Here is a 23,123-nt window from a genome sequence, read left to right on the forward strand (position 1 = left end):
CTAACCGAAGAAACCTTTCATAGAGATGACCAGACGCAACAGAGAAAATGTTAATTATGTCATCTTTATCTTGTTTCACTTCCTCCGTCTTCTGGCCTCCTGAAAAGCCCCTATAACAAAAGAGATAAAAACAAGACTCCATAACTTTAATGTTATGTATATATAAAAAGAACAAATAAAAAATTATTGAAAAAAACACAAAAATACAAAACAAGACTCCATGAGATTCTTAAAAGATAGTACCTTCTCATTCCCATTCCTGCCCTAGAGGGTAAGAAGGGGTGGGGAGAGTCACAAAGCACTCAGCACTCTGGGAAAGGGCACAGGGCTGACCCACAGGGTAATAAGGAGGATGCCCACATCAAAGCATCATGTTGCTTCAGGAATAGATGGAGCACAGGCTACTCCACAGAACACAATTTGCACGATCTGAAGTAAACTGAGCAATTACCGATCACTTCTCCAAAGATCAGGCACAGTCCACCAAAAGTTAAGAAGCTTGGAACAGAAGTAAGTTTATCAAGAGACATTAACCTCTTTTGATTAGTCAATTGGAAAATACTCATCCATTCCAAAGAATACTCATCTATTCAAAATCTGGCTACAAGAAGCAGAATGGAAAGTCCCAGACACTATCTTAAAAGGAGGGATGGATGGTGCGTATATCTATTTTTACTTAAAGACATTTTATGATGCCAATTTACCATTTGAATGAGTCCCAAAATCCAGATTCATTCTCATTTGTCCCATCGCTCAGCAAGTCTTCATTCACCATGTCGGCCTTCTTTTGAACCTGCAATGTATGTGGCAGGTTTTATTTCTCCTAGTATGTCCAAGAGGCGTAAAACTAACTTACACAGAATGTATGCTGTGAATACTGCCAAGAATAGAAAATCATCAACCAATTCTCTCACAAGCAGTTACAGCCCTAGCCAGAGCCTATCAGAATTCAACATAAATGCCTTCATCTGATTTTCACATTAGAGCCTTAAGTGAGGGGACAATAATCTCTTTTAATGAAATCACCATTTTTAGTTTGTACAATAAGCCAAGAACCTCAAATTCAGATGCACTGAAACTATGATTTGAATAAAGCAAGAGGCACAATTCACCAAGCTAACAACAGATTCTAGGAAAGAGGCATTTCAGGGCATCACCTATTTTCAAGGTTTACTAACGCAAACACAGGGTGAATCTTCTCCACAGCACAGTTTTCTACTTGACCATGCAGAGCTGACTGTTTTCTGTGTGTAATGATTATTTATTCCAAAATATATTTTACTTTAATTGAAGGCACAAAGAACTTCAAAATGCTGAGGACAGCAGAAATTAAATCGAACTACCATTTCATTGTTGAATTTTCACTGGCATTTCCCCCCAATATTCTAAGAATAAAAACATGAAATAATACTATAAATTGTGACTACACAGCATAGAGATGCTCTATGAAAACATTTTATATAAAATGGGACTGGTATTGCTCATTGAGACTACCCAAAAGGTACAATCTCTTGGTTAAACAAAATCAGTTTACATTTAGAAAGACATTGTGGCTTAAAGCAACATTCCTAATATTGCTACAGTAAATTCCAAAGAGAATCTTGGGCTGGTTTCAAGATATACTCATTCCTCCCCCTATCTGTGGGAGGTAAGTGAAGACTCAAGTCTCCCTATGGATGCCTGAAACCACAGACAGTATGAAGCCCTATATACACTATCTTTTTCCCTATACACACCTCCCTATGATGAAGTTTAATTTATAAGTAAGGTACAGAAATAGATTCACAATAATAGAACAGAACAATTACAGCAACATATTGTAATGAAAGTAATGTGAATGTGTTCTCTCTTTCTTGAAAGTCAAGATAAAGAGTAGTATTTTCAGACCGTGGGTGACTGAACTCTAGGGTAAGATGGACTGCTGTCTATTTTTACATGTTACCTTCTGAACAAAGAATGCCACTACCTTGATCAACTATAAGATCAACTGTCTTTTGTATAGCAAACTCACCTTCACTTTAATAATTTTGCTTTTGAAGTTGTTGAGGACAACAACCACCTCATCAGCATCAGGAGGAGAATCTGTACCATCATGGCTTAGAGAGAAAAGAAATACAGATATTACAAATCACAATTCTCAAAATGCAGTAGATGGTCAGCCAACAATCCGCCATATTTTTTCATCACCTTCATCATAAAGAAGTTTTTCAGAACCAATAATTTCCTTATGAGCTGAAGGAAACCCCTTCAAGTTGCACAGAAGCCCTTGTTGAGCTCTCTGTATGAGGTGAGTACCCAAATTTCCTTCACAAGGTCTGCTCTGAATTTCCTGTGGTAGAGTGAGAAACTGCCAGGTATATTAAGCACATGGTGACACTGAACAGGGCACAGGTTCACAGGTCTGAGCCATGCAAAGGGGTTGGCTACTTTGAACCATCACAAGAACTACCTACTTCCATTCTTTTAATTGGAATAGCTTTATAAAGAACTCTACTGTCCCTCTGTCTGGAGGCCTATAAACAGTCAAGTCAAGGATTTGGTGCCTCCAGTAGGAAGAACTATAACTAGCTCATTTGTAGGTAGACAGGAACACTGGAGGAAAAAAATTAAGTAAGGTTTTCCTACTAACCAATTATAATGCTTAAAACTTCCAAACACCAAATTTCAAGGTGCGCAAGGTCACAATAATAATATGAATACACTACATTTGCTGCCATACAGCAGAGAACAGAGTTCTCTGGCAAAAGTAAGGTTCTGACAACCACGATGCTAAGGCAAAGGGAAGACAGGAAAGTCATATACAGAAAGGGAAGAATTTGGAAGCACGATTAAAACTCTGTAAAACCATTATCTGGAGAAAAACCTACTATTTAAGATAAAATGTTATTATAATACAAAATTATATTTCCTGGGTAAGAAATACAAACTAATCTATATTGTTTTCATGTGTGTCGAGTAAGACAATGGAGCCAAGGCAAAACACACAAGGGAGTATTTCAAATAAACTCTAATGAAAATCATTCCCTAAATAAATTGGCAGGAAGTTCTTTCATAATCTAAAACTAATTTAAATTGTGTTAAGCAGAATTTAGACCAACTTCTTTAAAGGCAGTATAAAATTTTTAAACTAATAGATATGAGACATAAACCTTAAGGCAAATATCCAGCTACTGACAAAATGTTCTAGAAGCACTTCCACACCACCGCAGGGCAAGAAGACCAGAGCAGACAAAATGGCTAAGCTCACAGGTCCTGTGTAATTGTAAATCTCTCAGACCAGATATACTCTCCAGGTAGAGAAGTTGGAATGTTCTTTTTTTCTCCCTTCTTCAAATGACTAGATTTCTCATCTGCCTATGGAGTGTAACACAGTGATAAAATGATTTGATCCTGAGATAGTGTTGGCACAAAGGAATCACTGAAGCATAAAACTTGACTATTACTATCTATACCTCTTATTATTCAATTCTCCCCTAATACTTATAGCACATTTACTTTCCTTGAAAAGCACCGTTTCATCACACATGAGCCTACAGATTAAATCTGTGGTGCCTGGCAAAATGCCAGGGTAGTATCCTATTAGAACTGATTCTCATTTCAAAATGCTCAGGAAAAATGTACCTGCGTCACTTAATCCTACCTGTAGATTCTATAAATATCTTCGGACCGTCCCTTCCTAAGTCTGAGAAGCCAAGCTCCTGGGTTGGCTTTTAGCTGAAAGTAGCCCTAGGAGAAGAAAAAGAAAAGCCATCAAAATACTGCTTCTTAGGGATAGTTACTTCTTTGGGTGTCTAAAATATGATGTTTATCTTATAAATAAGATGGTTAATAAATTGGGCAATGCAAAAAACATAAACAAACCAAAAAACCCAACTGCACATTAGAAACTCTAGAAAATACAGCTCAGTCAAGCCAAGAAGTCTGCCCTTAGCTATGCTTCAGTGAAGAGTCAATGTGTGATGTCTAAATAAGATGCAAACTTCCTAAAGGAAAGAACAAGGTTGAAAGTTCATGAACAATGCATTCCCAGGGTCCAATTCAGTTAGAGCACAGTATTGCAGCATGTTCTTTTTTTTTTAACTTGACATGTAAATCTCATTTCCAAATTTAACCAAACAAACTTTTTTTAAGTTTGCCTAGTTTTTTTCCTTCCAGCGCTGGGAACTAAACCCAAGGGGGCCTTACATGCTAGGCAAACATTCTACCACTGAGCTACCTCCCATCTCCAATGCTTAGCAATGTTGTATGTTACTATTTTATTTTTAAATTTGTATTTACTTATGTTTGCAGTGCTGGGGATTGAATTCAAGGCTTTGTGGCAAACTAATAATTTTTATATTGACCAAATTCTGTCAATTATGAATTTTATTTTCACTTTGTGGTTCAGAATGCTAATTGTTCCATCATAAATAATAGTGTCCAAGTTAATGTGACTGCCATATCACCACCTGATGCTCTGGTTATTTACCAGATTGGCCATAACAATGGTATCCACAATAACTGGGTCAGCTGAAGTTCCTAATGTGAACTGCAGTCCTCGTGGGGGTTGGCCTGTGGTGATGTCATAGCAGTGGCCTTCTAGTAACAGGTACTCCAGCTCATACTCAGCAGCCACTATGCTATCCACCTGCAATACCAAAATTAAACTATGTGAAGACTATTCAGCAACAACACGGATGAATCCAAAATGCATTTTTACAAAGTAATGAAGAAGACAAAAAAGATTTACATATTACATGATCATATTGAATAAATTCAAGAAAAGACAAAACTGTAGTGACAGAAAGCAAATCAGTATTTGCCTGAGGTCAAGGTGGGCAAAGGGAGGAGAGGGGACTGCCTGCGAAGGGAGATAAAAACTTTTTGGGAATGAAGAAATGTTCTGTATCTTGATTGTGATGATTACTGATTGTATACAATTATGAAAACTGGGTTGGAAGGAGAAAATACAATAAGGAAATCATTCCCAAAATAGGATAATACTCCTAACATCATAGGAAAAAATTTAAAAACCTAAATAAATGGAAAGACATCCTACACTCATGGATTAGTACAAAAACATATACAAGATTCATAGCAGCATTACTCTTAATAGCCCCAAAGTAGAAACAACCCAAATGTCCATTCATGAATGTAGAGTGTTGTACATATGTACAAAGGAATATTATCTGGCAATATAAAAGAATGAAGTACCAACACATGTGATAACATGGATGAATCTAACATGGATGAATCTTCAGAGCCATTTTTTAGAGAAAGAAGCCAGTCACAAAAGGTCATATGGTACATGATTCTATATAGACAAAATGTCAGAATAGGCACATCCTATAGAAAATAGACTAGTAGTTGCCTGGACCAAGGGGAACAGGGATGACTGCTAATGGGTATGGAGCTCTTTCTGTGGGTGATGAAACATATCTGGAATTAGATGGTAGTGATGGCTGCACTGCTCTGTGAATATTACAAACCTCTGACCTGTCCTCTTCAAAAGGGTAAATTTGAAGGTATATATATCCGAATAAAGCTGTTATTTTTTAAAAAACATACTTTTTATCTAAAAACTGATTTCTCAGAGGCCCCTTGATTCATTTTGTTCAGTAAACCACCACTAGTTACAACATAAATGGGTTTTATACATGATTAAATATTTGGAAGCAATGACATTCTTACCTCTTCTAAGTAAATATTATCAAGGTCATATGGTGTTCTGACAGATTCTACCATCCAACTCTCAGGTGTGTTCAAATTCAGAGTAAACAGTGGAGACTGTGGCATATCCAAAAATTTTGCTATTGGACCCTTAGCAAAGCTATTGTCTGAAGTGAAAGAAATCTCTGGTTCTAAGACATAACGGTAAAAGCTGAAATTGAAAAGAAGAGTGTTAGACTTTTTTCTAGTTTAACTAGTTTCTAGTCAAGACTAGTCCTTGAGTTTGCAAGCATCAATACAAATAAACACAGCTTAAAACAAAGTAAATTTGGAGGCATATCCTTCCAGATTGGGAAAAGTACTTCCAAAACCATCTTTCAGTAGTTACAGATGCAGGAGAAGAGAAGGATGGGTAGAATTGAGGAGGAGGCCATTCCTTCATGTGGGTGGCTATAGTCAAGGTCATGAGCATTTCCTGAGCACTTTTTTCTCTTGGGGAGAATTTGCTTTTCTCTTAAAAATCAAGTTCTAAATGGTGATGAAGTTCTCAGGCTAGTCCTGAAAACACTACCTATAATAATTTAAACATTTTGTTATAGGAGGACAAAGGTGAAAACTGGGAACCCTTTGGTCACTTGCTATGACTCTTTCAAAAGGCTCAGAATCTAACCTATAGAACACAGCACATATGCAAGTGAGGAACATATGCTACACTATTAACTGCTTTTTGTATTAGTTTTTCTATAAATAACCACTCCAAAGCCCCTGATAGTAGAGAGTTAAGCCTGTTCTCTTTTTCAAGATACATGTAAATTAACCTAGACAAGTTTCCTCTAACATTTATATTGCAACTTGAAATGACCACTCTTAAGATGAAAAGCACAAGTATAAGTAACCTGGATTATTGCCACCTTATGCTCACAGGCCCACACTATGTTCTTAAAAGTTCGGATTAGGGCTAAAATTTAGCACAAATGAACATTTATTAAATGACCCTTTCAAGCAAGAAGTCTACCTAAAACCCACTAAACTCCTTAACATTCAATCCTCCTATTGGATTTGGTTCCACTCTTCCAATTATTGTCTTAAATTGTCTGTTTTACCTTTTTAAAGGCATATCCGAAAGTTTAGACTGGCAGTTCATAAATACCCTTAGATTCATGTTTATCAGCTGAGTCAAAACCTGAAAGAACAAGTCAAACGACAAAATATTTAAATTTCCTCTTCAGAGCTTTTGTTTCTTGACACCAAGCTAAAGAACATTTCTTAATATCTCAAGAAAAAATATAAAGCCGAGAACAGTGGTGCATGCCTGTAATCCTAGCGGCTCAGAAGACTGAGACAGGAGGATTGTGATTTCAAAGCCAGCCTCAGCAACTTAGCAAGGCCCTTAAGCAACTCAGCGAGACCCTGTCTCAAAATTAAAAATAAAATACATTGGGGATGTGGCTAAGTGGTTAAGTGACCCTGGGTACAATCCCTCATACCAGCAAAAGAAAAGATAGAAAGATAACTGCCATAATGTCTGTAGTGAGGAAATTTCTAGAAATCACAACTCTCGTGCAGAATCTAAATCACACATACGTATAACCTGGGCAGTAGAGGAGGTTAAGCTATCACATATCACTGTTCCTTACCTAAAGAAGTTTAACATAGCATCATAGGGAAGCAGCAGATACATGATAAATATCTATCTACACAAGGAAAATGCAAGGGCTTATGGCTTATGGCTATCACCTCACATAACTAAAGTACAAAAAAAAAAGATACAAATACCCACAAAAAAGTTAGGTGATAGCCTGGCACAGAGGCACACAGCTGCAATCCCAGGGGCTCAGGAGGATCGAGAGTTCAAAGCCAGCCTCAGCAACTTAGCAAGGCCCTATCTCTAAAAAAATATTAAAAAGGGCTGGGAATGTGACACCGTGGTTAAGTGCCCCTGGGTTCAATCCCCAGTACCACACACGCACACACAAAAAAAAAAAAAAAAAAAAAAGAAAAAGGTTAAGTGATTATACTTCAATAAAAATATTACCTTAAAAAAATCCAACCAAATGAAATGTTGAAGTTTTAGTTAGGGCCTTCAAAATGTACTTAAAATTATAACATCCTTACACAGATCTAAAAGACATGATACAACAAAAAATCCATGGCAGTTATAAAAAAGAAAAGTGAACAGAGCAGAATTCTTTTACCTTTTTTATTATAATAAATCAACTTAAAAATAGTTTGCTCTGAATGAGGAGGTTATTAATTTTTTTAATTATATGAAATAGCCAACAAAACTTGTACCAACTTCCTAAAGTTACAAAGTTCTTTTCAGGGCCATTATCAAATTTTATGAGGAATATTCTGCTCAAGATGCCCTATAGCATTTTCCAATGCCCCTTGAAGATAACAAAGAGAAAAAAGAAGCTCTCAGAGAATCCAAAGGCATAAGACTACTTCAGATAAAGATGATATGAACTGATGAAAATGGTCCCTACCAAGAGCAATGGGGCAAGCCTCTGTGCTTCTCTGGTAACAGGGTCAACTACAGCCACAACATCAAAGTACGTCTCCCCTTCTTTTGGCCTCAGCTTAATAGCACTATAAAAGATCAGAATGAACAAAACATTAACATGGAGGATACAGGAAACAAATTTAAGTTACTGCAATGTTTTTGTTTTTGTTTTGGTTCAATAAAACCTATTAGCCCTCAAGCCCTCTTAACATTTCAAAAAGCTTTAGATCTGAAACAACTAGGATAGGATAGTGGCCAACCATGAGATTAAATCTATTAATAAAGTTTTTAAAACCCTGATAACTCAGGTTTACTCAAAATGTTTTAAAGATTTATGTGAAGAGAAGAAAACCAGCTTGAAACTGTACTTAACCAAAAACCGCTAAAAGCTAGCGGTTAGGTTAGGTTCTACAATTACTGGAACATCATGCTGATTTTTACTTCCTGGAAAGAAGAATATGAGAAGAAATAAATCATTTTTTAAAAATAATAGAGCTAGGGATGTAGTTCAGTGGCCTAACATGTGAGGCCCTGGGTTCCATTCCTAACACCAAAAAATAAATTAATAAAAAGAACATAATAAATAAAAAGAACATAAGAATATTCCAGAAAACCTGCAAAACAGAGAAAAAATGTGATCACAAAAATCACATTATCCCAATGATTAGCTGCATTTCTATGTAATTCTTTTTAGATACCTGTATGAAAATTAGTGGTAACTATAGACTTAAGAATTTTAAAATAATTTCCTCCAACCCCCACCACTTCAACATAAAGATTTTCACATATTGTTACACATCAAGCATCCTGAATAAGAAATGATATTTATTTACCAAATGAAACTGCCACAGTTTACTATTCTTTATTGCTGGAAATTTAGACAGCTTTCAACCTATAAACAATCTATATAGACAGTTTCTCCGTATCTGCAAAGTTCTTTAAAGTCAAGGAAGATATAGACATGAGATTATGGAGTCATGGGACACAAATATTTTTGTGACTAATATGCATTGTTAACTGCATTTCCTAAAGATCTACAGAGATTTACAAGACAAAAAAAAATGAATTCCACCACATCTTTCTTAGAATTAAATTATACACGTTTTGTCTGTTCTTACAGTTGGTTACTCTTTGATTTTCTAAGAAGAAAATACATTCATTTACATAAAGCTTCCTATTACAAGGCTTCCCTCTGAAGTCACACTAACTTAGGTGATTCAAGAGAAGCAGGGCCCTCTAATGAACTATAAAAAGGAATCAATTTGAATGGATTTAAAACTTCCCCCAATTTTTCAAAATGATTATTTGTGTGTGTGTGTGTGTGTTGTTTTGTTTAACTTGGTAAGTATTTTATTGTGGTTTCAATGCTGACCTCTACTCTTATACAAGAGCATTTACTCAATGGGATGAAAACAAAAGTACAACACAAAGCAGAACACAACTATTACAAATGGGTTAACTTTAGTTTAGATGCTGATGAAGTTATTTCAAATTTTAAGTGGTTTGGAAATAATAATCACTTTAGAATAGCTTGTTATGCAGCAGATGCTTGCAATTTCATAAAATTAACTCCAGATTCAATCACCTACAATAATTATTCTAATACAACAAAACATTTTTTACTCTAATACAGTTGTTCTCAAAATGTGGTGCCAAACCACTTCTATCAGTCTCACCTGGGCATTTGCTAGAAGCAAACTTATGGCTCCTGCCCAGCTTTACTCAATCAGAAACTCTAGAGGCAGATCCATTAATCAGCATTTTCAAAAGCGTCTGAGTAAAAGCCCAAATTTGAGTGCCACTGCACTAATATAATTTGCAGTTCTGTGCTACTCTAGAATCTTAGCAGAAAAGCTCATTAGAAAATAGCATTATATAAACTCTTCCAAAGGGAACAAGAAGAGGGTCTCTAATAGGACTTCACATTGGAACACAGCACCTTATTAGGTCTGCTGTGCCAGGGTTGGTAGTTTTGCCCCTTCACCAACACAGTAATCTGCAACAGGCATGCCCAGACACTGATCCTGTGAGGGCATTTAGCTACCCCCACACTCTACAATAAGAATAGGGCAAGACAAAACCCAAGAAGACAGGAATGCTGGTGCGAAAACAGGAACAATAAAAACTAATCATATTATGGTTAAATATACTTATATATTGGTAAGAGAAAAGCCAGGAAAAAACCCAAAAGTGACAGACGAACAAGATTTGGAGATTTTATATATATATATATACACACACACAAATATATACACTTACTTAGAGTGAGTAAAGCAAATATCAAAGAATATTGTGATTCACTAATGATAACGCTCACAGGCATAGACCACACTGTGACAATAAGGATGTACACAACTGATGGTTCAGACCTCTCCATTCTAGCATAAATGAGAAACTTCTGATTTAAATATGAAAAAATACTCATTAAGCTAACATAACTCTAATAAGAATTTCTCTAATTATAATTTGTATCATGATAAAATTTGTAATTAGGGCATTTTAATTATATAAAAGAGAAAAGGATATTCTGTAAAAGACAGATACTTGCCTAGGACTCATGATCTTAGCCATGAAAGGCAAACAAGAGAGCAGGTCAATTAGGAAATGTTTCCTACCCTAGGATATAGATAACATATTACTTTCTAGAAATATGCAGTGTTGAGAAGATGAGTGCAAAGTGGGTGCAATCTGGTTGCTGGTGGCAAAATTCTATGAGGGTTAGATGGGAGCCACATAAGTCTCCACTCACTGGTAGTATAAGAAATTAGGAGACATAGTCAGTGCAAGCACAGAGAGGCTCAGTCCCAGCCTGCAATCATCAGACAATCTAACTCCTGCCAATCTGACCCCCACAGGAATTGGCTATGAGAAATCATAGGTCATTAGACCAAAGACCAATCCATGCCAGGCAAATCAGCTCAGAATCACAAAGGAGTAGCACACAGCCAGCCATATTCAAAGCTTCCCTAGGATTCCAAGATGCAATCAAATTACGTACTTTCCAGGCAAGTGTACACAGTCCTTCCTCAAAACAATTTAATCTAAGTGGAATCATGAGGTAACAACCCAAACTGTGGAACATTCCACAAGACAAATGACTTGGACTCTTAAAAAATGTCAATGTCATAAAAGAAAAGAGACAAAAAAAAAAAAACCCAGGCAAAGCAAGGAACTCTTCTAGACTAAAAGGGACTAAAGGGACAACTAACTGCAACATGTAATTAAGACCAAAACAACAAAAAGCACTTGTGAAAGGTGATTACTGAGACACTGGAGAAATGCAAATAAGGATTGTGTATTAACACTACTACATCAAGGTTAAATTTCTGAGGTAGCTATCAGTACTGTGGAGGACATCGCTCTATTCAAGAGATACATGCTAAAGACTTTAGGCATGTTATGTCATGATGTCTGCAACGTATTTTCAAATGGTGAAGAAAAAGTGTGTGTGTATACAAACACAAAAATAAATATTATATGTAATAAACACAGATGAGAGATAATGCAAATGTGGCATGCCCATCTGGCATTCCCATGGGGAATCTAGGTTAAAGATATCTGGGTATTCATTGTAAGTTTTGCAACTATTTCTAGATTTGAAACTTCTGAAATAAAGAAGTGAAGAACAAAAAGGCTAAGATTTCCTCAAAATACTAAACTTATTCTTTTTTATTGAAAACAAACCAGTTTTCAACAAAAGATGCATGAGACAAGTGCTTTAACAATCTGCTTAATCTTCAATACCAGAAAGTTACAACTGTTTCATAAAATACTATTTTCTACTATGAGGATGCATGTTAGAGTGATTTGATTTATTAAGAAATAAATATCAACTTCCATGCAACTGAGAACTGTGTAAAAATTTCATATGAACACCAATATATATTTATGAAAACTATATACCAAATCTTCCACTTCTATTAACAACTTATATAAAACTCATGGAGTTACTGATATGGAAAAATAAAGGTAAAGGCAAACCTAAGAGTTTAATATTCAAGAACATGCACAAATTCAACATTAATTCTATACCTGTGTCTGTCTTCAAAAAACTGGTACTCAATTCTTGCATCTCCTTTGGGTTGAGCTGAAAGGAGAGCATCCACCTTCATTACCAAGTCACTTGCCCTGAAAGATGAGATTAGGAAATCTTAGCATTAGTTTAACTGAAGGTTTTCTAATTATTGCTGAACATATCACCAGCCCAAATACTGAACGCTGATAAGGATAGTTTAAAGAAGGTATGAACTCATACCAAAAGGCATAAGAAAAAGTACTGATTTTTTAAGTGATTAGGTAGATGGCCCTGAGGACATTATTCACTTTTTCCATATATGAAGTACAGAGTCCTACTTCACAAGGCTCTTGTAAATACTGTGCTGACTAAACATATCAAGCACCTTGCACAGTGCCTGACTCATGACAGGTTGTCAATATTATTTACATTCTCTTTCGCTGGCTTTTAAAAGATGTTATTACTTTCTATGATTATTAGAGTAATAATTCACTGCAAAAACACTGAGAGAAATACAAAGGAGAACATAAGCTATGACAGTGTAGCTCATAATTCTTTTTAAATATATATGAACAAAAGTGGGATCATACTTGGTAACCTAACTTTTTATTTAAAAATACATCATAAAACCTTTTTATTAGTTAATAAATACAAGGATATATTTCTATTTCAAAAACTGTAAAATGATATACTTATAGACATATCATGATCTATTAAACCAAATAGCTATTGAACATCTATGTTGTTTCCAACTTCAATGTTACAACCAACATTATAGTGAACAATTTAGAAAAATATTCTTTTTCCCTGACTTCTTCTAAAATTGACTTATTATTATTTTTGTGCTGCTGGAGGTTGAACCCAGGTCATTGAGCATGTTATGCAAGCACTCTACCTCTGAGCTACACCTCCATTCCTAAACTTGGTTTCTAACCAAAGAAGATCTTGAACTACATGAGGATCCTAAATAAATGTTCTTATTTATTGAAGACTACATATTAAATAGAGTTTTAAAAGAGCATTTGTGATTATATTTCAACTATAATCAAGTTTATTTTTTCTTTGAACAAAACAACTACATCAAATTAGCTTTTTTGGTTTAATATTTCAATACTAATTCTGAATACAGACAGCATAGGCCATTTTCTGTCTGCTATGTGTTAACATGGTCACCAACTATGACAAGGGATACCCAGTTCAAAGGGCTGGAGTGAGAAGGCCAACAAGTAATTACCTAAAGATTCACAAAGAACCATGGGTAAAGAGCACACAGCCAAGCTTTAGAACACTGAGGATAGCCTCTTGGCTTTAGGTTTGGGTCATGCATGCAAGCTGTGATTATAATAGGACAGCCACTACAAAATGAAACTGCTTTGGCACTAATAAGAACCCTACACAAGGCAAGGGAATTCTGAAAACCCTGTGAGTTTTATATCAGTTTCCAGGCAGCCCCATAACTACCTTATTTCTCTAAATAATGATGGATAGACCCAGAGTCATCTCCTGTTGGTAAAAGGCAAGTCTCACAGGCAGTCTGGCAATGATACCATCTACAAAGACTCCAAGAAGCTCTCCACAAAGCAGCCAGAGAGAGAAGGATTGCTCCAAGGGCATGCCAAACCAAGTCTAGGTTGTGACACAGTTGCTTCAATGCATGAAGTACTTCCTCGCTTGCATAAGAGAAGCATTTCATAGCCTAGGACAAGAGGCATCACTCAAGACTCACTGAGGTAGGAGGGAACTTCTTTCTCTATAGCCCTGGTATTGGCTAAGATGGAAAAAAATTTATTTCCAGGGTTGGGGATGTAGCTCAGTGAAATAGCAACCTGTCCAGCATGGAGGTCCTGGGTTTGAGCCCCAGTATCATTTGGAAAAAAAAAATTTTTCTATATCACATGAGACTTGACAAATGGGTTACTCTGGCAGTTATCAAAGTCAAATGTCACTAAAATGTGAATCCTGAACTCTGCAGCAAGATGGTACATGAAAAAGATGAAGGAAAAAACAAAATTTTAAAATCTTATATCCTCCAAGTATGAATCAAAGAAGACTCTCAAAAGAGTGAAAAAGCGGGCTGGGGAGATAGCTCAGCTGGTAGAGTGCTTGCCTTGCAAGCATAAGGCCCTGAGTTCAATCCCCAGTACCGCCAAAAAAAAAAAAAAAGAGTGAAAAAGCAACCCAGAAAATGGAAAGAAAATATCTTCAATTCATGTACCTGATAAGGAATTGATATCCAGACTATATCAAGAATTCCTACAACTAAACAATAATAAAAAACCAAACAGCCCAATTAAAAACAAGCAAAGCCTGGGGCTATAGCTTAGTTCATAAAGTGCTTGCTTGTCAAGCACAAGGCCCTGGGTTCAATTCCCAGTACCGACTCCCCCCACCCCCAAAAAAAAGGCAAAGAACTTGAATAGATGGTTTCCTAAAGATATGCAAATGATCAATCTGCATGTGAAAAGACATGTGATGTCATTTAACATTACAGAAATGCAACTCAAACTACAAGGAAATACCACTTTATACTTATTAAAATGGCTATTAAAACACACACACACACACACACACACACACACACACACAAATTAAAAAACAAAACAGGGACTAACAAGTGTTGATGAGGATATGGAGAAACCGGAACCCTTGTGCATTATTTGTAGAAATATAAAATGGTACAGCCACTGTGGAAAAAGGTATAGCAGTTCCTCAAAAAACTAAATCTAGAGTTATATTCTTCAAATATACATACATGTGATATTTAGTGTAGAAATCAGGCTTGTATGACTGTAGGCTCCAGTTACACAGCAGGTACACTGTACATTCAAACAATTTATTTTCTTTCATTAAGAGAAATAATTCACTAAAATACATTAGTTAATAAAGTACTAAAAGAATTAAAATAAAAAGCCAACAATAACCAACTCATCATCACCTCTGGAGGATGCAAAAGCAACAACTTAGTAGTCTGTACTGGAAAAAAAGAAAGAAAGAAAGAAAAAGAAGTATTGAACCTGCCTTTCCTTCCTGAACAAAATACTACTGAAGGAAAATGAAATAGATAATAAGGAAAAGTCTCTTTCTGTAGATGTTCCAGAGAATAAATAAACTACTCTACTTCCATATATCAAAAGTTTTGATACTATAACAGAATCAAAAGTTAAATAAAAACTGGGAGAATTCAGTTCTTTAAACAGCAGCCTGTGAAATAAATTAGCTTGTTTCAACAGAAAGATATTAAAACTTGAAAATTTTTATAATTTAAAGCTAGAAATAAAACATCTTGGACTAGGTAGTGTAACAACATATAATTCTAAAGTTGACCAATGAGACAACTAATTAATTTATTCTATGGCAAACTTACACATCTTCTTCTACTCGAAGCTGCTGAATATGAGATTTTATTTTCTGTCCAGAAGTTTTTAAAATGATATTTTCTAAGAGGTGGAAATCATCTTGGTTAAAAAGCTCACTATCCTCCAGTGGCCCAATGATCTATGAGGAAAAGAAGAGCAGGTGGTCAGAATGGTCAGAGCTGATGAGCCATTTATCACCAGCAGCTAAGGAGCCCTCTGCTGGCCTCAGGGGATCTCATACACCAAAGTGCCTTAGGCCCAAGGCAAGTACAAGGCAGGTACAAAAAATAAATAAATTAATTAAAAAATAAAAAGGAAAGCCTAAATCAACTCATAGTTATTTGTTTACTTATTAACTCCTCAGGTACATAGATTATACATATACATACTTCACATTATTTTACAGTAAGCAAACTGCAGGGTAAACTAGTAATGTAGTCTTCATTAATTCTGACCAAGTATCAGTAATAAAGTCTACTTCTAGGACTGGGATGTAGCTCAGTGGCAAAGTGTCTGCCTTGCATTCACAAAGCTCTGGATTCAACCCCCAGTTCCAAATAAGACAGGAAAAAAAAAAAAAAAAAAAAAGAAAGAAAAAAGAAAAAAACCTCCAAAAAAATAATAAAATAAAGCCTACTTCTATGTATCAAAGCTGTATTGAGTCTGAAAGCCACCACACTCTAACTACTTCCCACAAAGTCAAGACAAAACAGTAGAAGGCTCTACATAGGGACACCTATATCAAAAAGCACACTTCCTTGGCAACAAGGGGCAGAAATATCATCGGCACTTCAGAAGCCCTAATCACCTTTGAAAAGAAGGTGGCTCTGTTTGAAGAGTTTACTAGCGTCAGAGGAGCATGCTGCAAAGACTGTTCGTGGACCTAATTTGAAGTCAAGCTTGTCTCAGCCTGACAAATCCTCACCCTTCCATTGCTGATGACCGCCCTCTGTCCCTTCTTCAGCTTCAGAACATCCCTGCAGTACACGGCATGAGACAAAATGAAATCCATTTTGGAAGACTCAAAGACCTCTTTAAAAAGACTGAAATCCATGCCCTAGGGAAGTAATCATTTTTAAAGGAAAAGTCATTGTTACTAAGCAAACCATATAAATGAGTAACCAACGAATAAAACATAAAATGCTCTTTTATGACAACTGAATTTCAAAATTAACATTATGTTTCAATTCTCCATTCTCCCTTCTACCAACCCCACCCCATAAAGTAAATACCTATTCCTATCTTCTATTTCATCATGTGATTTGTTCAGTTGGCAATCTATTCTCCATACCTTTAGTTTGCACTTTTAAATCTTGTTAACTTCAGAAAGAGCTGTTTTCTCTAACTGAAACTCAGTATATCTATCATTTTATAAGAAATTTTAAAACTACAAAATACTTAAGTAACATTAAATAAATGAATTAACACTGCTTTTACTGGAAATAAATCAAGAAAAGACAAATCTTTAGCTCATAAGTGGTTCAAATCTTCATTTTTTACTTTACAAACAAATCAAAAAGTCTGTCTTTCAAACTGAATAAAAGGCATCATCTGAAACTTAGGCAAGTTTTTAAAAGCAAAAGCAAAAAGATGAGGCTTGGTGATAGAGTGCTTGCCTAGCCTATTCAAGGCCCTGGGTTCAGTCCCCAGCACTGGGGTGGGCGGGAAGGGGTAAGCAACAACAGGAATGTGTCAGAATTATTTCTTAGAAAAATCCTTCCAAATTTAAAAAATAAAAATAAAAAAATCCTTTCAAACACAAACTAAACACAAATCCTGATATTGAATAGGACACATCAGCTCAAGGGAGTGGACATCTATGGCAGAACAAGGAACGCATGGAGCCTTACCCCAACAGAGAACTCCCCAATGTCAGCTCCTGTGGCCAGAGCCTCTGCTGTCTCCTCCTTGGCCATTTTGGTGATGAAGTTCTTAGCAGAGTTGGAGGTCTGAGTTTGGAGAGCTGCCCAGATTGCTCTGGAGATCTGGGTGTTCTCATAATTTATCTCATTGCTTGGATTATTGATCATGCTTATCCTAACATTGTTACTGGATTTCTATTCACAAAATGGAACAAAGATGTATGAGGCAGATGTTTCAGACTTAAAAAGAAGCATTTACACCAATCATATTCCATAATTCTCTAAGAGCAAATAAATGCTCCCTTAAAAGTCCTCAGTAGTTCTCCTGTGTTCAGAATGAAATTCAGATACTATAGTTAGACCTTCAAAACCGTACATGAACTGGCCCAAACCTTCCTTTCAACCTCATTTCTAACCACCCCTGTAATACAGCACACATTTCAGACCATCAGAGTCCAATTTTCCCCAACACATTTTATATTCTTCTAACAAACATCATGCCTCATGCTGGCCTATGGACCTCAACTACATTCCATCTATTCTCCCTTAAGTCCCAACTACTCATCAGGGGCCTGCTCAAACCCATCTTCATTCACATGGTCTTTCTAGCTACTTAGTAAAAATTAATCTCGCCTGGAGTGAAAAGATAGGAGTCCATGTGGAAGAAGATATCTGGGACCCATAAAACCTAAAATGGGCTTGTATCAAGAATATAAGCAACAGAAATTTATACTAATGTGAATCAAAAGACATGTGTAAGGGTATTCATCATAGCTGTATTCTTCACAATAGTCCCAAACTAAAAACTCAGTCATCCCTCAAACAGTTTAAACAAAGAATAAAATTTTGTGGTACCGCCATTATGATATAATATTACAGAGAAAAAGAACTAAACATCACTGAGAAAAGAAACCAAATATAAACAAATACATATCTAAGATTCCATTTAAATAAAGAAAAACGCAGGTGCTCTGTGTTGTGAGAAGAGGGAAGAAAGGGGGTAGTGACTGGAGAAAAAGTGGGGGAGGGCTTTCAGGAATTCAAGAATTCTCTATTTCTTGATCTGAGCAGTGTCACATGGATGACACAATATTCTATAATTTAAGCACTTACAAATCTTTATTTTACTTCAATGAAAATATGTGCTTATGAAACTGTACTCTCCTTCCCAGTTCTCCCACTCAAGTACCACCTGAGTGGTTTATCAGTTTGTTAAAGTACCTCGTACACACATCACCCTTCACTAGAACTGCCCCTGACTTAACCTTGGATTATCTCACAATGTCTAGTCTACTCCCTTGCATAATAGAGGCACTTGGCACCATAGTGAACCAGAAATCAACTATGTATTTCCTTATTTCAGTAAGTCTTTCTGTGGGCACAGGATGGAAAGGGGACACAAAGAGGGCAGTGAAGTCTGAACGAAGCTGCAAATTCAAACAGCTCAGGAAAAAAATTTTGACACCTCATCTTCTGACAACAGTACTCTCTAGAAGAATCAATATCTTCTCACTCAGCAGTGACGTTCACTGAAGTCCTTTACTCATATGCAACATCTTTCAGAGCATCTCTGTATTTCTCTGTGCACTTTGATCTACTTTTCTGAAATGTTGGCCTCTCTTGATGGAAGGACCCATCTCTCTCAATAATATGCAAGATCCCCATAGCATCTCTGCAGCAAGAACACAGTCACCCAAGAAAAACTTATCTGATAAGGTCTCGTATTTTTTTCCTAAAAGAATCTATTCCTTTAAATAAAGCCAGGACATTGCAGTCTCTGAACTCATTTCTTAGGAGCTGACAGACCTTTGAAGACACAACACTCCTTCCCCTCAAACACTAAGAAAGCAGGAATCACTACCCACCAGAATGATCAGATCAACACAGAAGCCTAGGAGGACAACTGCAGCCTCAAACAAAAATACAAAATGAAGTCCTAGATACTTGCCTGATGTTTAATAGCATCATACAATAATTGCCTTCCAGAAGGAGTATCAAAATCTCCAACAATCCAAAAAGTTACGGGCCTGATAAAAGAATCATCTGTAAAAACAAAAAAAAAAATAGCAAACTGAATTGAAAGAAAAGAGCACATCTTTGGTTCCAACATTGTTATGAATACAAATAATTTCTAAAAACCATGCAAAAAGTAAGAAAATGACCAGTTTAACAAAGATACAAAGCAAAAGCAGTGAAACTTCTCTACTAAAATGAAAGCAGGGTAAGCTTCCAAGTAGCTTAATTAGAAACTAGGAACATGCACTGATTAATTCAGTCTGGGGATCTGTTAACATATAAAATGAAACATGTGGGCAACATAGTATAATCTTTAATCACATCAATTGGTAACTTTCTGAAATATTATTCTCTGCAAAAACTTTTGCAAAATTTCTCTGCATTGATATAGCCTACTGTTGCCCACAGGTTCCAGAAACATCATATAAAGTGTCAATAAATTTTGAATAACAATAGTCTCTGAAACCACATTAAGATAATTAAGAAAAAGAATAGAACATTCTGAAGTTTTGAGTTACCATATATTTCCTTGGAGGACATTCCTGGACAAAGGTGAAGGGAAAAGTGTAGAAGAAAAACAAAATGTCATTTCAATAATAATGCCCACTATAAGAGTAAAAAGATTAAATGATGTATTATGACGTGATCTCTGCTTCTTCCTGCTCTTTAATTCCATGAGTGCTATAGCACTGTCCCAGAACCACTCAGAAACAATTTCTTTGATGAACCCAGTAGAGTACTTGCTTATACTCACATATACCTGGGGAACCAGAAATCTTCCCTGGGAGAAGATCACCTCAGGGATAAAAATGGAGCTACCTTAAATGACAGACATTCCTTTTTTGAAAGGATAATAAATGTGACCAGAGAGGGAAAAAAATCTCCCTGCAAATGAAAGTTTTATTTTACACAATCTTAACTTAATTAAGTAACTCTACATTTTCCAAAAAATCAGTTTTAAAAATTACACCAGGCTTTCTAGAACCTAGTTTATCTTGTAAACCCTAAAATAAAATTAACCCTATGGTGTCAATAAATAGGCAAGTAGAACCAATTTTCAATCCATTAACCCATTTTTATATCATATTTTTTCATTTTGATCCTTAAAGGATTTTTTCCTTTTAACTTTAATAGCTGATATAGAATTTATAAAGACAACACTTGAATTTGTAAACATATATAAAGAATTAAATTTTAAATAGGTATTTTCTAGACTCAAAGAATTAAAAGTATTTTTTAAATTTCTTTTTAATTTCTTTTAAAGAAATTGTGAAATCTCTTTCCCATATAGATGAAATTATGTTTGCAAATACTAAAACAACAAGAAGAAAAAAATGGTGAATCCAAGATAAGCCCGGAATAGATTACCTTTCTTTGTCAGATAGTTCATACTATTGGCTAGAGCAGCAGTCTTGCCTTGGGAATCCAAGGCAGAAAATCTAGCATAATCATCCACAAAGAAGTTATCTGGGAAGAGAAAAAATTGAAATAGATGTATAATTAATATACCTCAGTTCAATCTACTGCTAAAATTCAATTGATTGCCTGCTTTGACCATAAGATGTATAAAAATACATGAGTGAAGTATATTAAGTTCCACATTTACTGAACAAGTTCACAGCATGATTCCTACCCCATTAATCAAACTTTAAGACACGAATTTAATGAGGAATGAACATGCCTCATGTAGCTATCACGTATACATATACGTCAGTTTAACAGTTTAAATGTCAACCTGTTTCCACTGTCACTTTGCAATTAGAGAACAATCTCTTAGAGATTCTCTTAAATCATCACTCCTCTTCTAGTCCATCACTAGAGTATACTGGTCCCTATTTCATAAGGGAAGGATAGAAGAAGAATCTGATTTTTACTTTCCATGTCTAACAAAATAACATTTTTTTCTCTAACCTTAACAGAAACAAAAGGTCATTTTCACTATTTTCAATATGTATCTTCTCCAATTAGTGCCCAAAGGCAGTGCTCTTATTATCATGGTTAATCAGATCACTCGTGCCAAGACTTCAGTTTCATCAAGTCAATCCCTTGCTCTAAAATACCCAGTAATTTCTTCTCATGCAATGGTCTCCAGTCTAATATAATAAAGAGACCACCACCAACAATCTACCCCATTTTAATTTCTATTACAACACAATAAACATGCCTTTCCCAATCACTGTTCCCCAAAAATACTTACTTAGCCACCTACCGATCTACTTGTACCCACTAACCCATCTATCTTTCTACTCAAAGCACCCTGAGATGCTCTCTTTCACCACTTCTATTCAACACAGTTCTGGAAACTCTAGCCACTTCTATTTAACATAGTTCTGGAAACTCTAGCCAGAGCTAATTAGACAGAAGAAAGAAATTAAAGGAATATGAATAGGAAAAGAAGAACTCAAACCATCACTATGTGTGGATGACAAGATTCTATATTTAGAAGACCCAAAAAACTCCACCAGAAAACTTCTAGAACTCATAAATAAATTCAGCAAAGTAGCAGGATATAAAATCCACACCCATAAATCAATTGCGTTCCTATACATCAGTGATGAATCAACTGAAAGAGAGATTAGGAAAACTATTCCATTCATAATAGCCTCAAAAAAATATTTGGGACTCAATCTAACAAAAGAGGTGAAATGAAAACTACACATTAAGAAATTGAAGAAGACCTTAGAAGATGGAAAATCTCCCCTGTTCTTAGATAAGCAGAATTAATATTTTCAAAATGGCCATACTACCAAAAGCACTATACAGATTCAATGCAATTTCTATTAAGGTTCCGATGATGTTCTTCATAGAAACAGAAAAAACAATCATGAAATTCATTTGGAAAATAAGAGGCCCAGAATAGCCAAAGCAATCCTTAGTGAGAAAAGTGAAGCAGGAGGCATCACAATACCAGACCTTAAATTATACTACAGAGCTAGAGTTAAAAAAAAAAAAAAAAAACAGCATAGTATTGACACCAAAACAGACATAAAGACCAATGGAAAAGAACAGAAGACATACCCACATAAATAGAACTGTCTGATACTAGAAAAAGGTGCCATAAAACATACACTGGAGAAAAGACAGCCTCTTCAACAAATGGTACTGGCAAAACTGGAAATCCATATGCAGTAAAATGAAATTAAACCCCTATCTCTCACCCTATACAAAACTCAACTCAAATCTAGGCATTAGACCAGAGACTCTGCACCTACTAGAAGAAAAAGTAGGCCCAAAATCTCATCAAGTTGGCTTAGGAAGCAAATTCCTCAACAGGACCTCTAAAGCACAAGAAGTAAAATTAAGAATCAATAAATGGAAAAAAAAAAAAAAAAGAATCAATAAATGGGATTATATCAAACTAAAAAGCTTCTTCACAGCAAAGGAAACAATCATGAACATGAAGAGAGAGCCTACAGAATGGGGAAAAAAGTCTTTGCCACCTGCACCTCGGATAGATCATTAATCTCCAGGATATATAAAGAACTCAAAAAACAACCCAATCAATAAATGGTCAAAGGAACTGAATAGACACTTCACAGAAGAAATACAATTGGTCAACAAATATATGAAAATATGTTCAATATCCCTAGTAACTAGAAAAATGCAAATTAGAACTATAATGAGATTTCATCTTACTCCAGTCAGAATGACAATTATCAAGAATACAAGTAACAGTAAATGTTGGCGAGGATGTGAGGGAAAAGATACAGTCAGTCATACAT

General features: G+C 35.6%; 1 protein-coding gene across 3 annotated transcripts in view; it reads right to left on the reverse strand.

Moving 5' to 3' along the window:
* Uggt1 (UDP-glucose glycoprotein glucosyltransferase 1) overlaps positions 1-23,123 on the reverse strand; it is a 112,656-nt gene that overhangs the window by 19,433 nt on the left and 70,100 nt on the right. For 2 of the 3 annotated variants that reach the window (XM_047544662.1, XM_047544664.1), the window contains exons 20-34: positions 20,770-20,868; positions 19,920-19,943; positions 19,334-19,428; positions 17,374-17,580; positions 16,449-16,580; positions 15,532-15,662; positions 12,185-12,280; positions 8,136-8,238; positions 6,753-6,832; positions 5,671-5,860; positions 4,469-4,627; positions 3,641-3,726; positions 2,012-2,096; positions 705-793; positions 6-110 (exon numbers count right to left, since the gene is read on the reverse strand). In XM_047544662.1, the coding sequence (XP_047400618.1) occupies positions 6-110; positions 705-793; positions 2,012-2,096; positions 3,641-3,726; positions 4,469-4,627; positions 5,671-5,860; positions 6,753-6,832; positions 8,136-8,238; positions 12,185-12,280; positions 15,532-15,662; positions 16,449-16,580; positions 17,374-17,580; positions 19,334-19,428; positions 19,920-19,943; positions 20,770-20,868 (1,681 nt within the window). The remainder of the gene's footprint in view (positions 1-5; positions 111-704; positions 794-2,011; positions 2,097-3,640; positions 3,727-4,468; positions 4,628-5,670; positions 5,861-6,752; positions 6,833-8,135; positions 8,239-12,184; positions 12,281-15,531; positions 15,663-16,448; positions 16,581-17,373; positions 17,581-19,333; positions 19,429-19,919; positions 19,944-20,769; positions 20,869-23,123) is intronic. The other variant, XM_047544663.1, reaches the window with a different exon arrangement.

The sequence above is a fragment of the Sciurus carolinensis genome, chromosome 3, assembly GCF_902686445.1.
Source record: "Sciurus carolinensis chromosome 3, mSciCar1.2, whole genome shotgun sequence".
In the NCBI taxonomy this organism is placed as follows: Eukaryota; Metazoa; Chordata; class Mammalia; order Rodentia; family Sciuridae; genus Sciurus; species Sciurus carolinensis.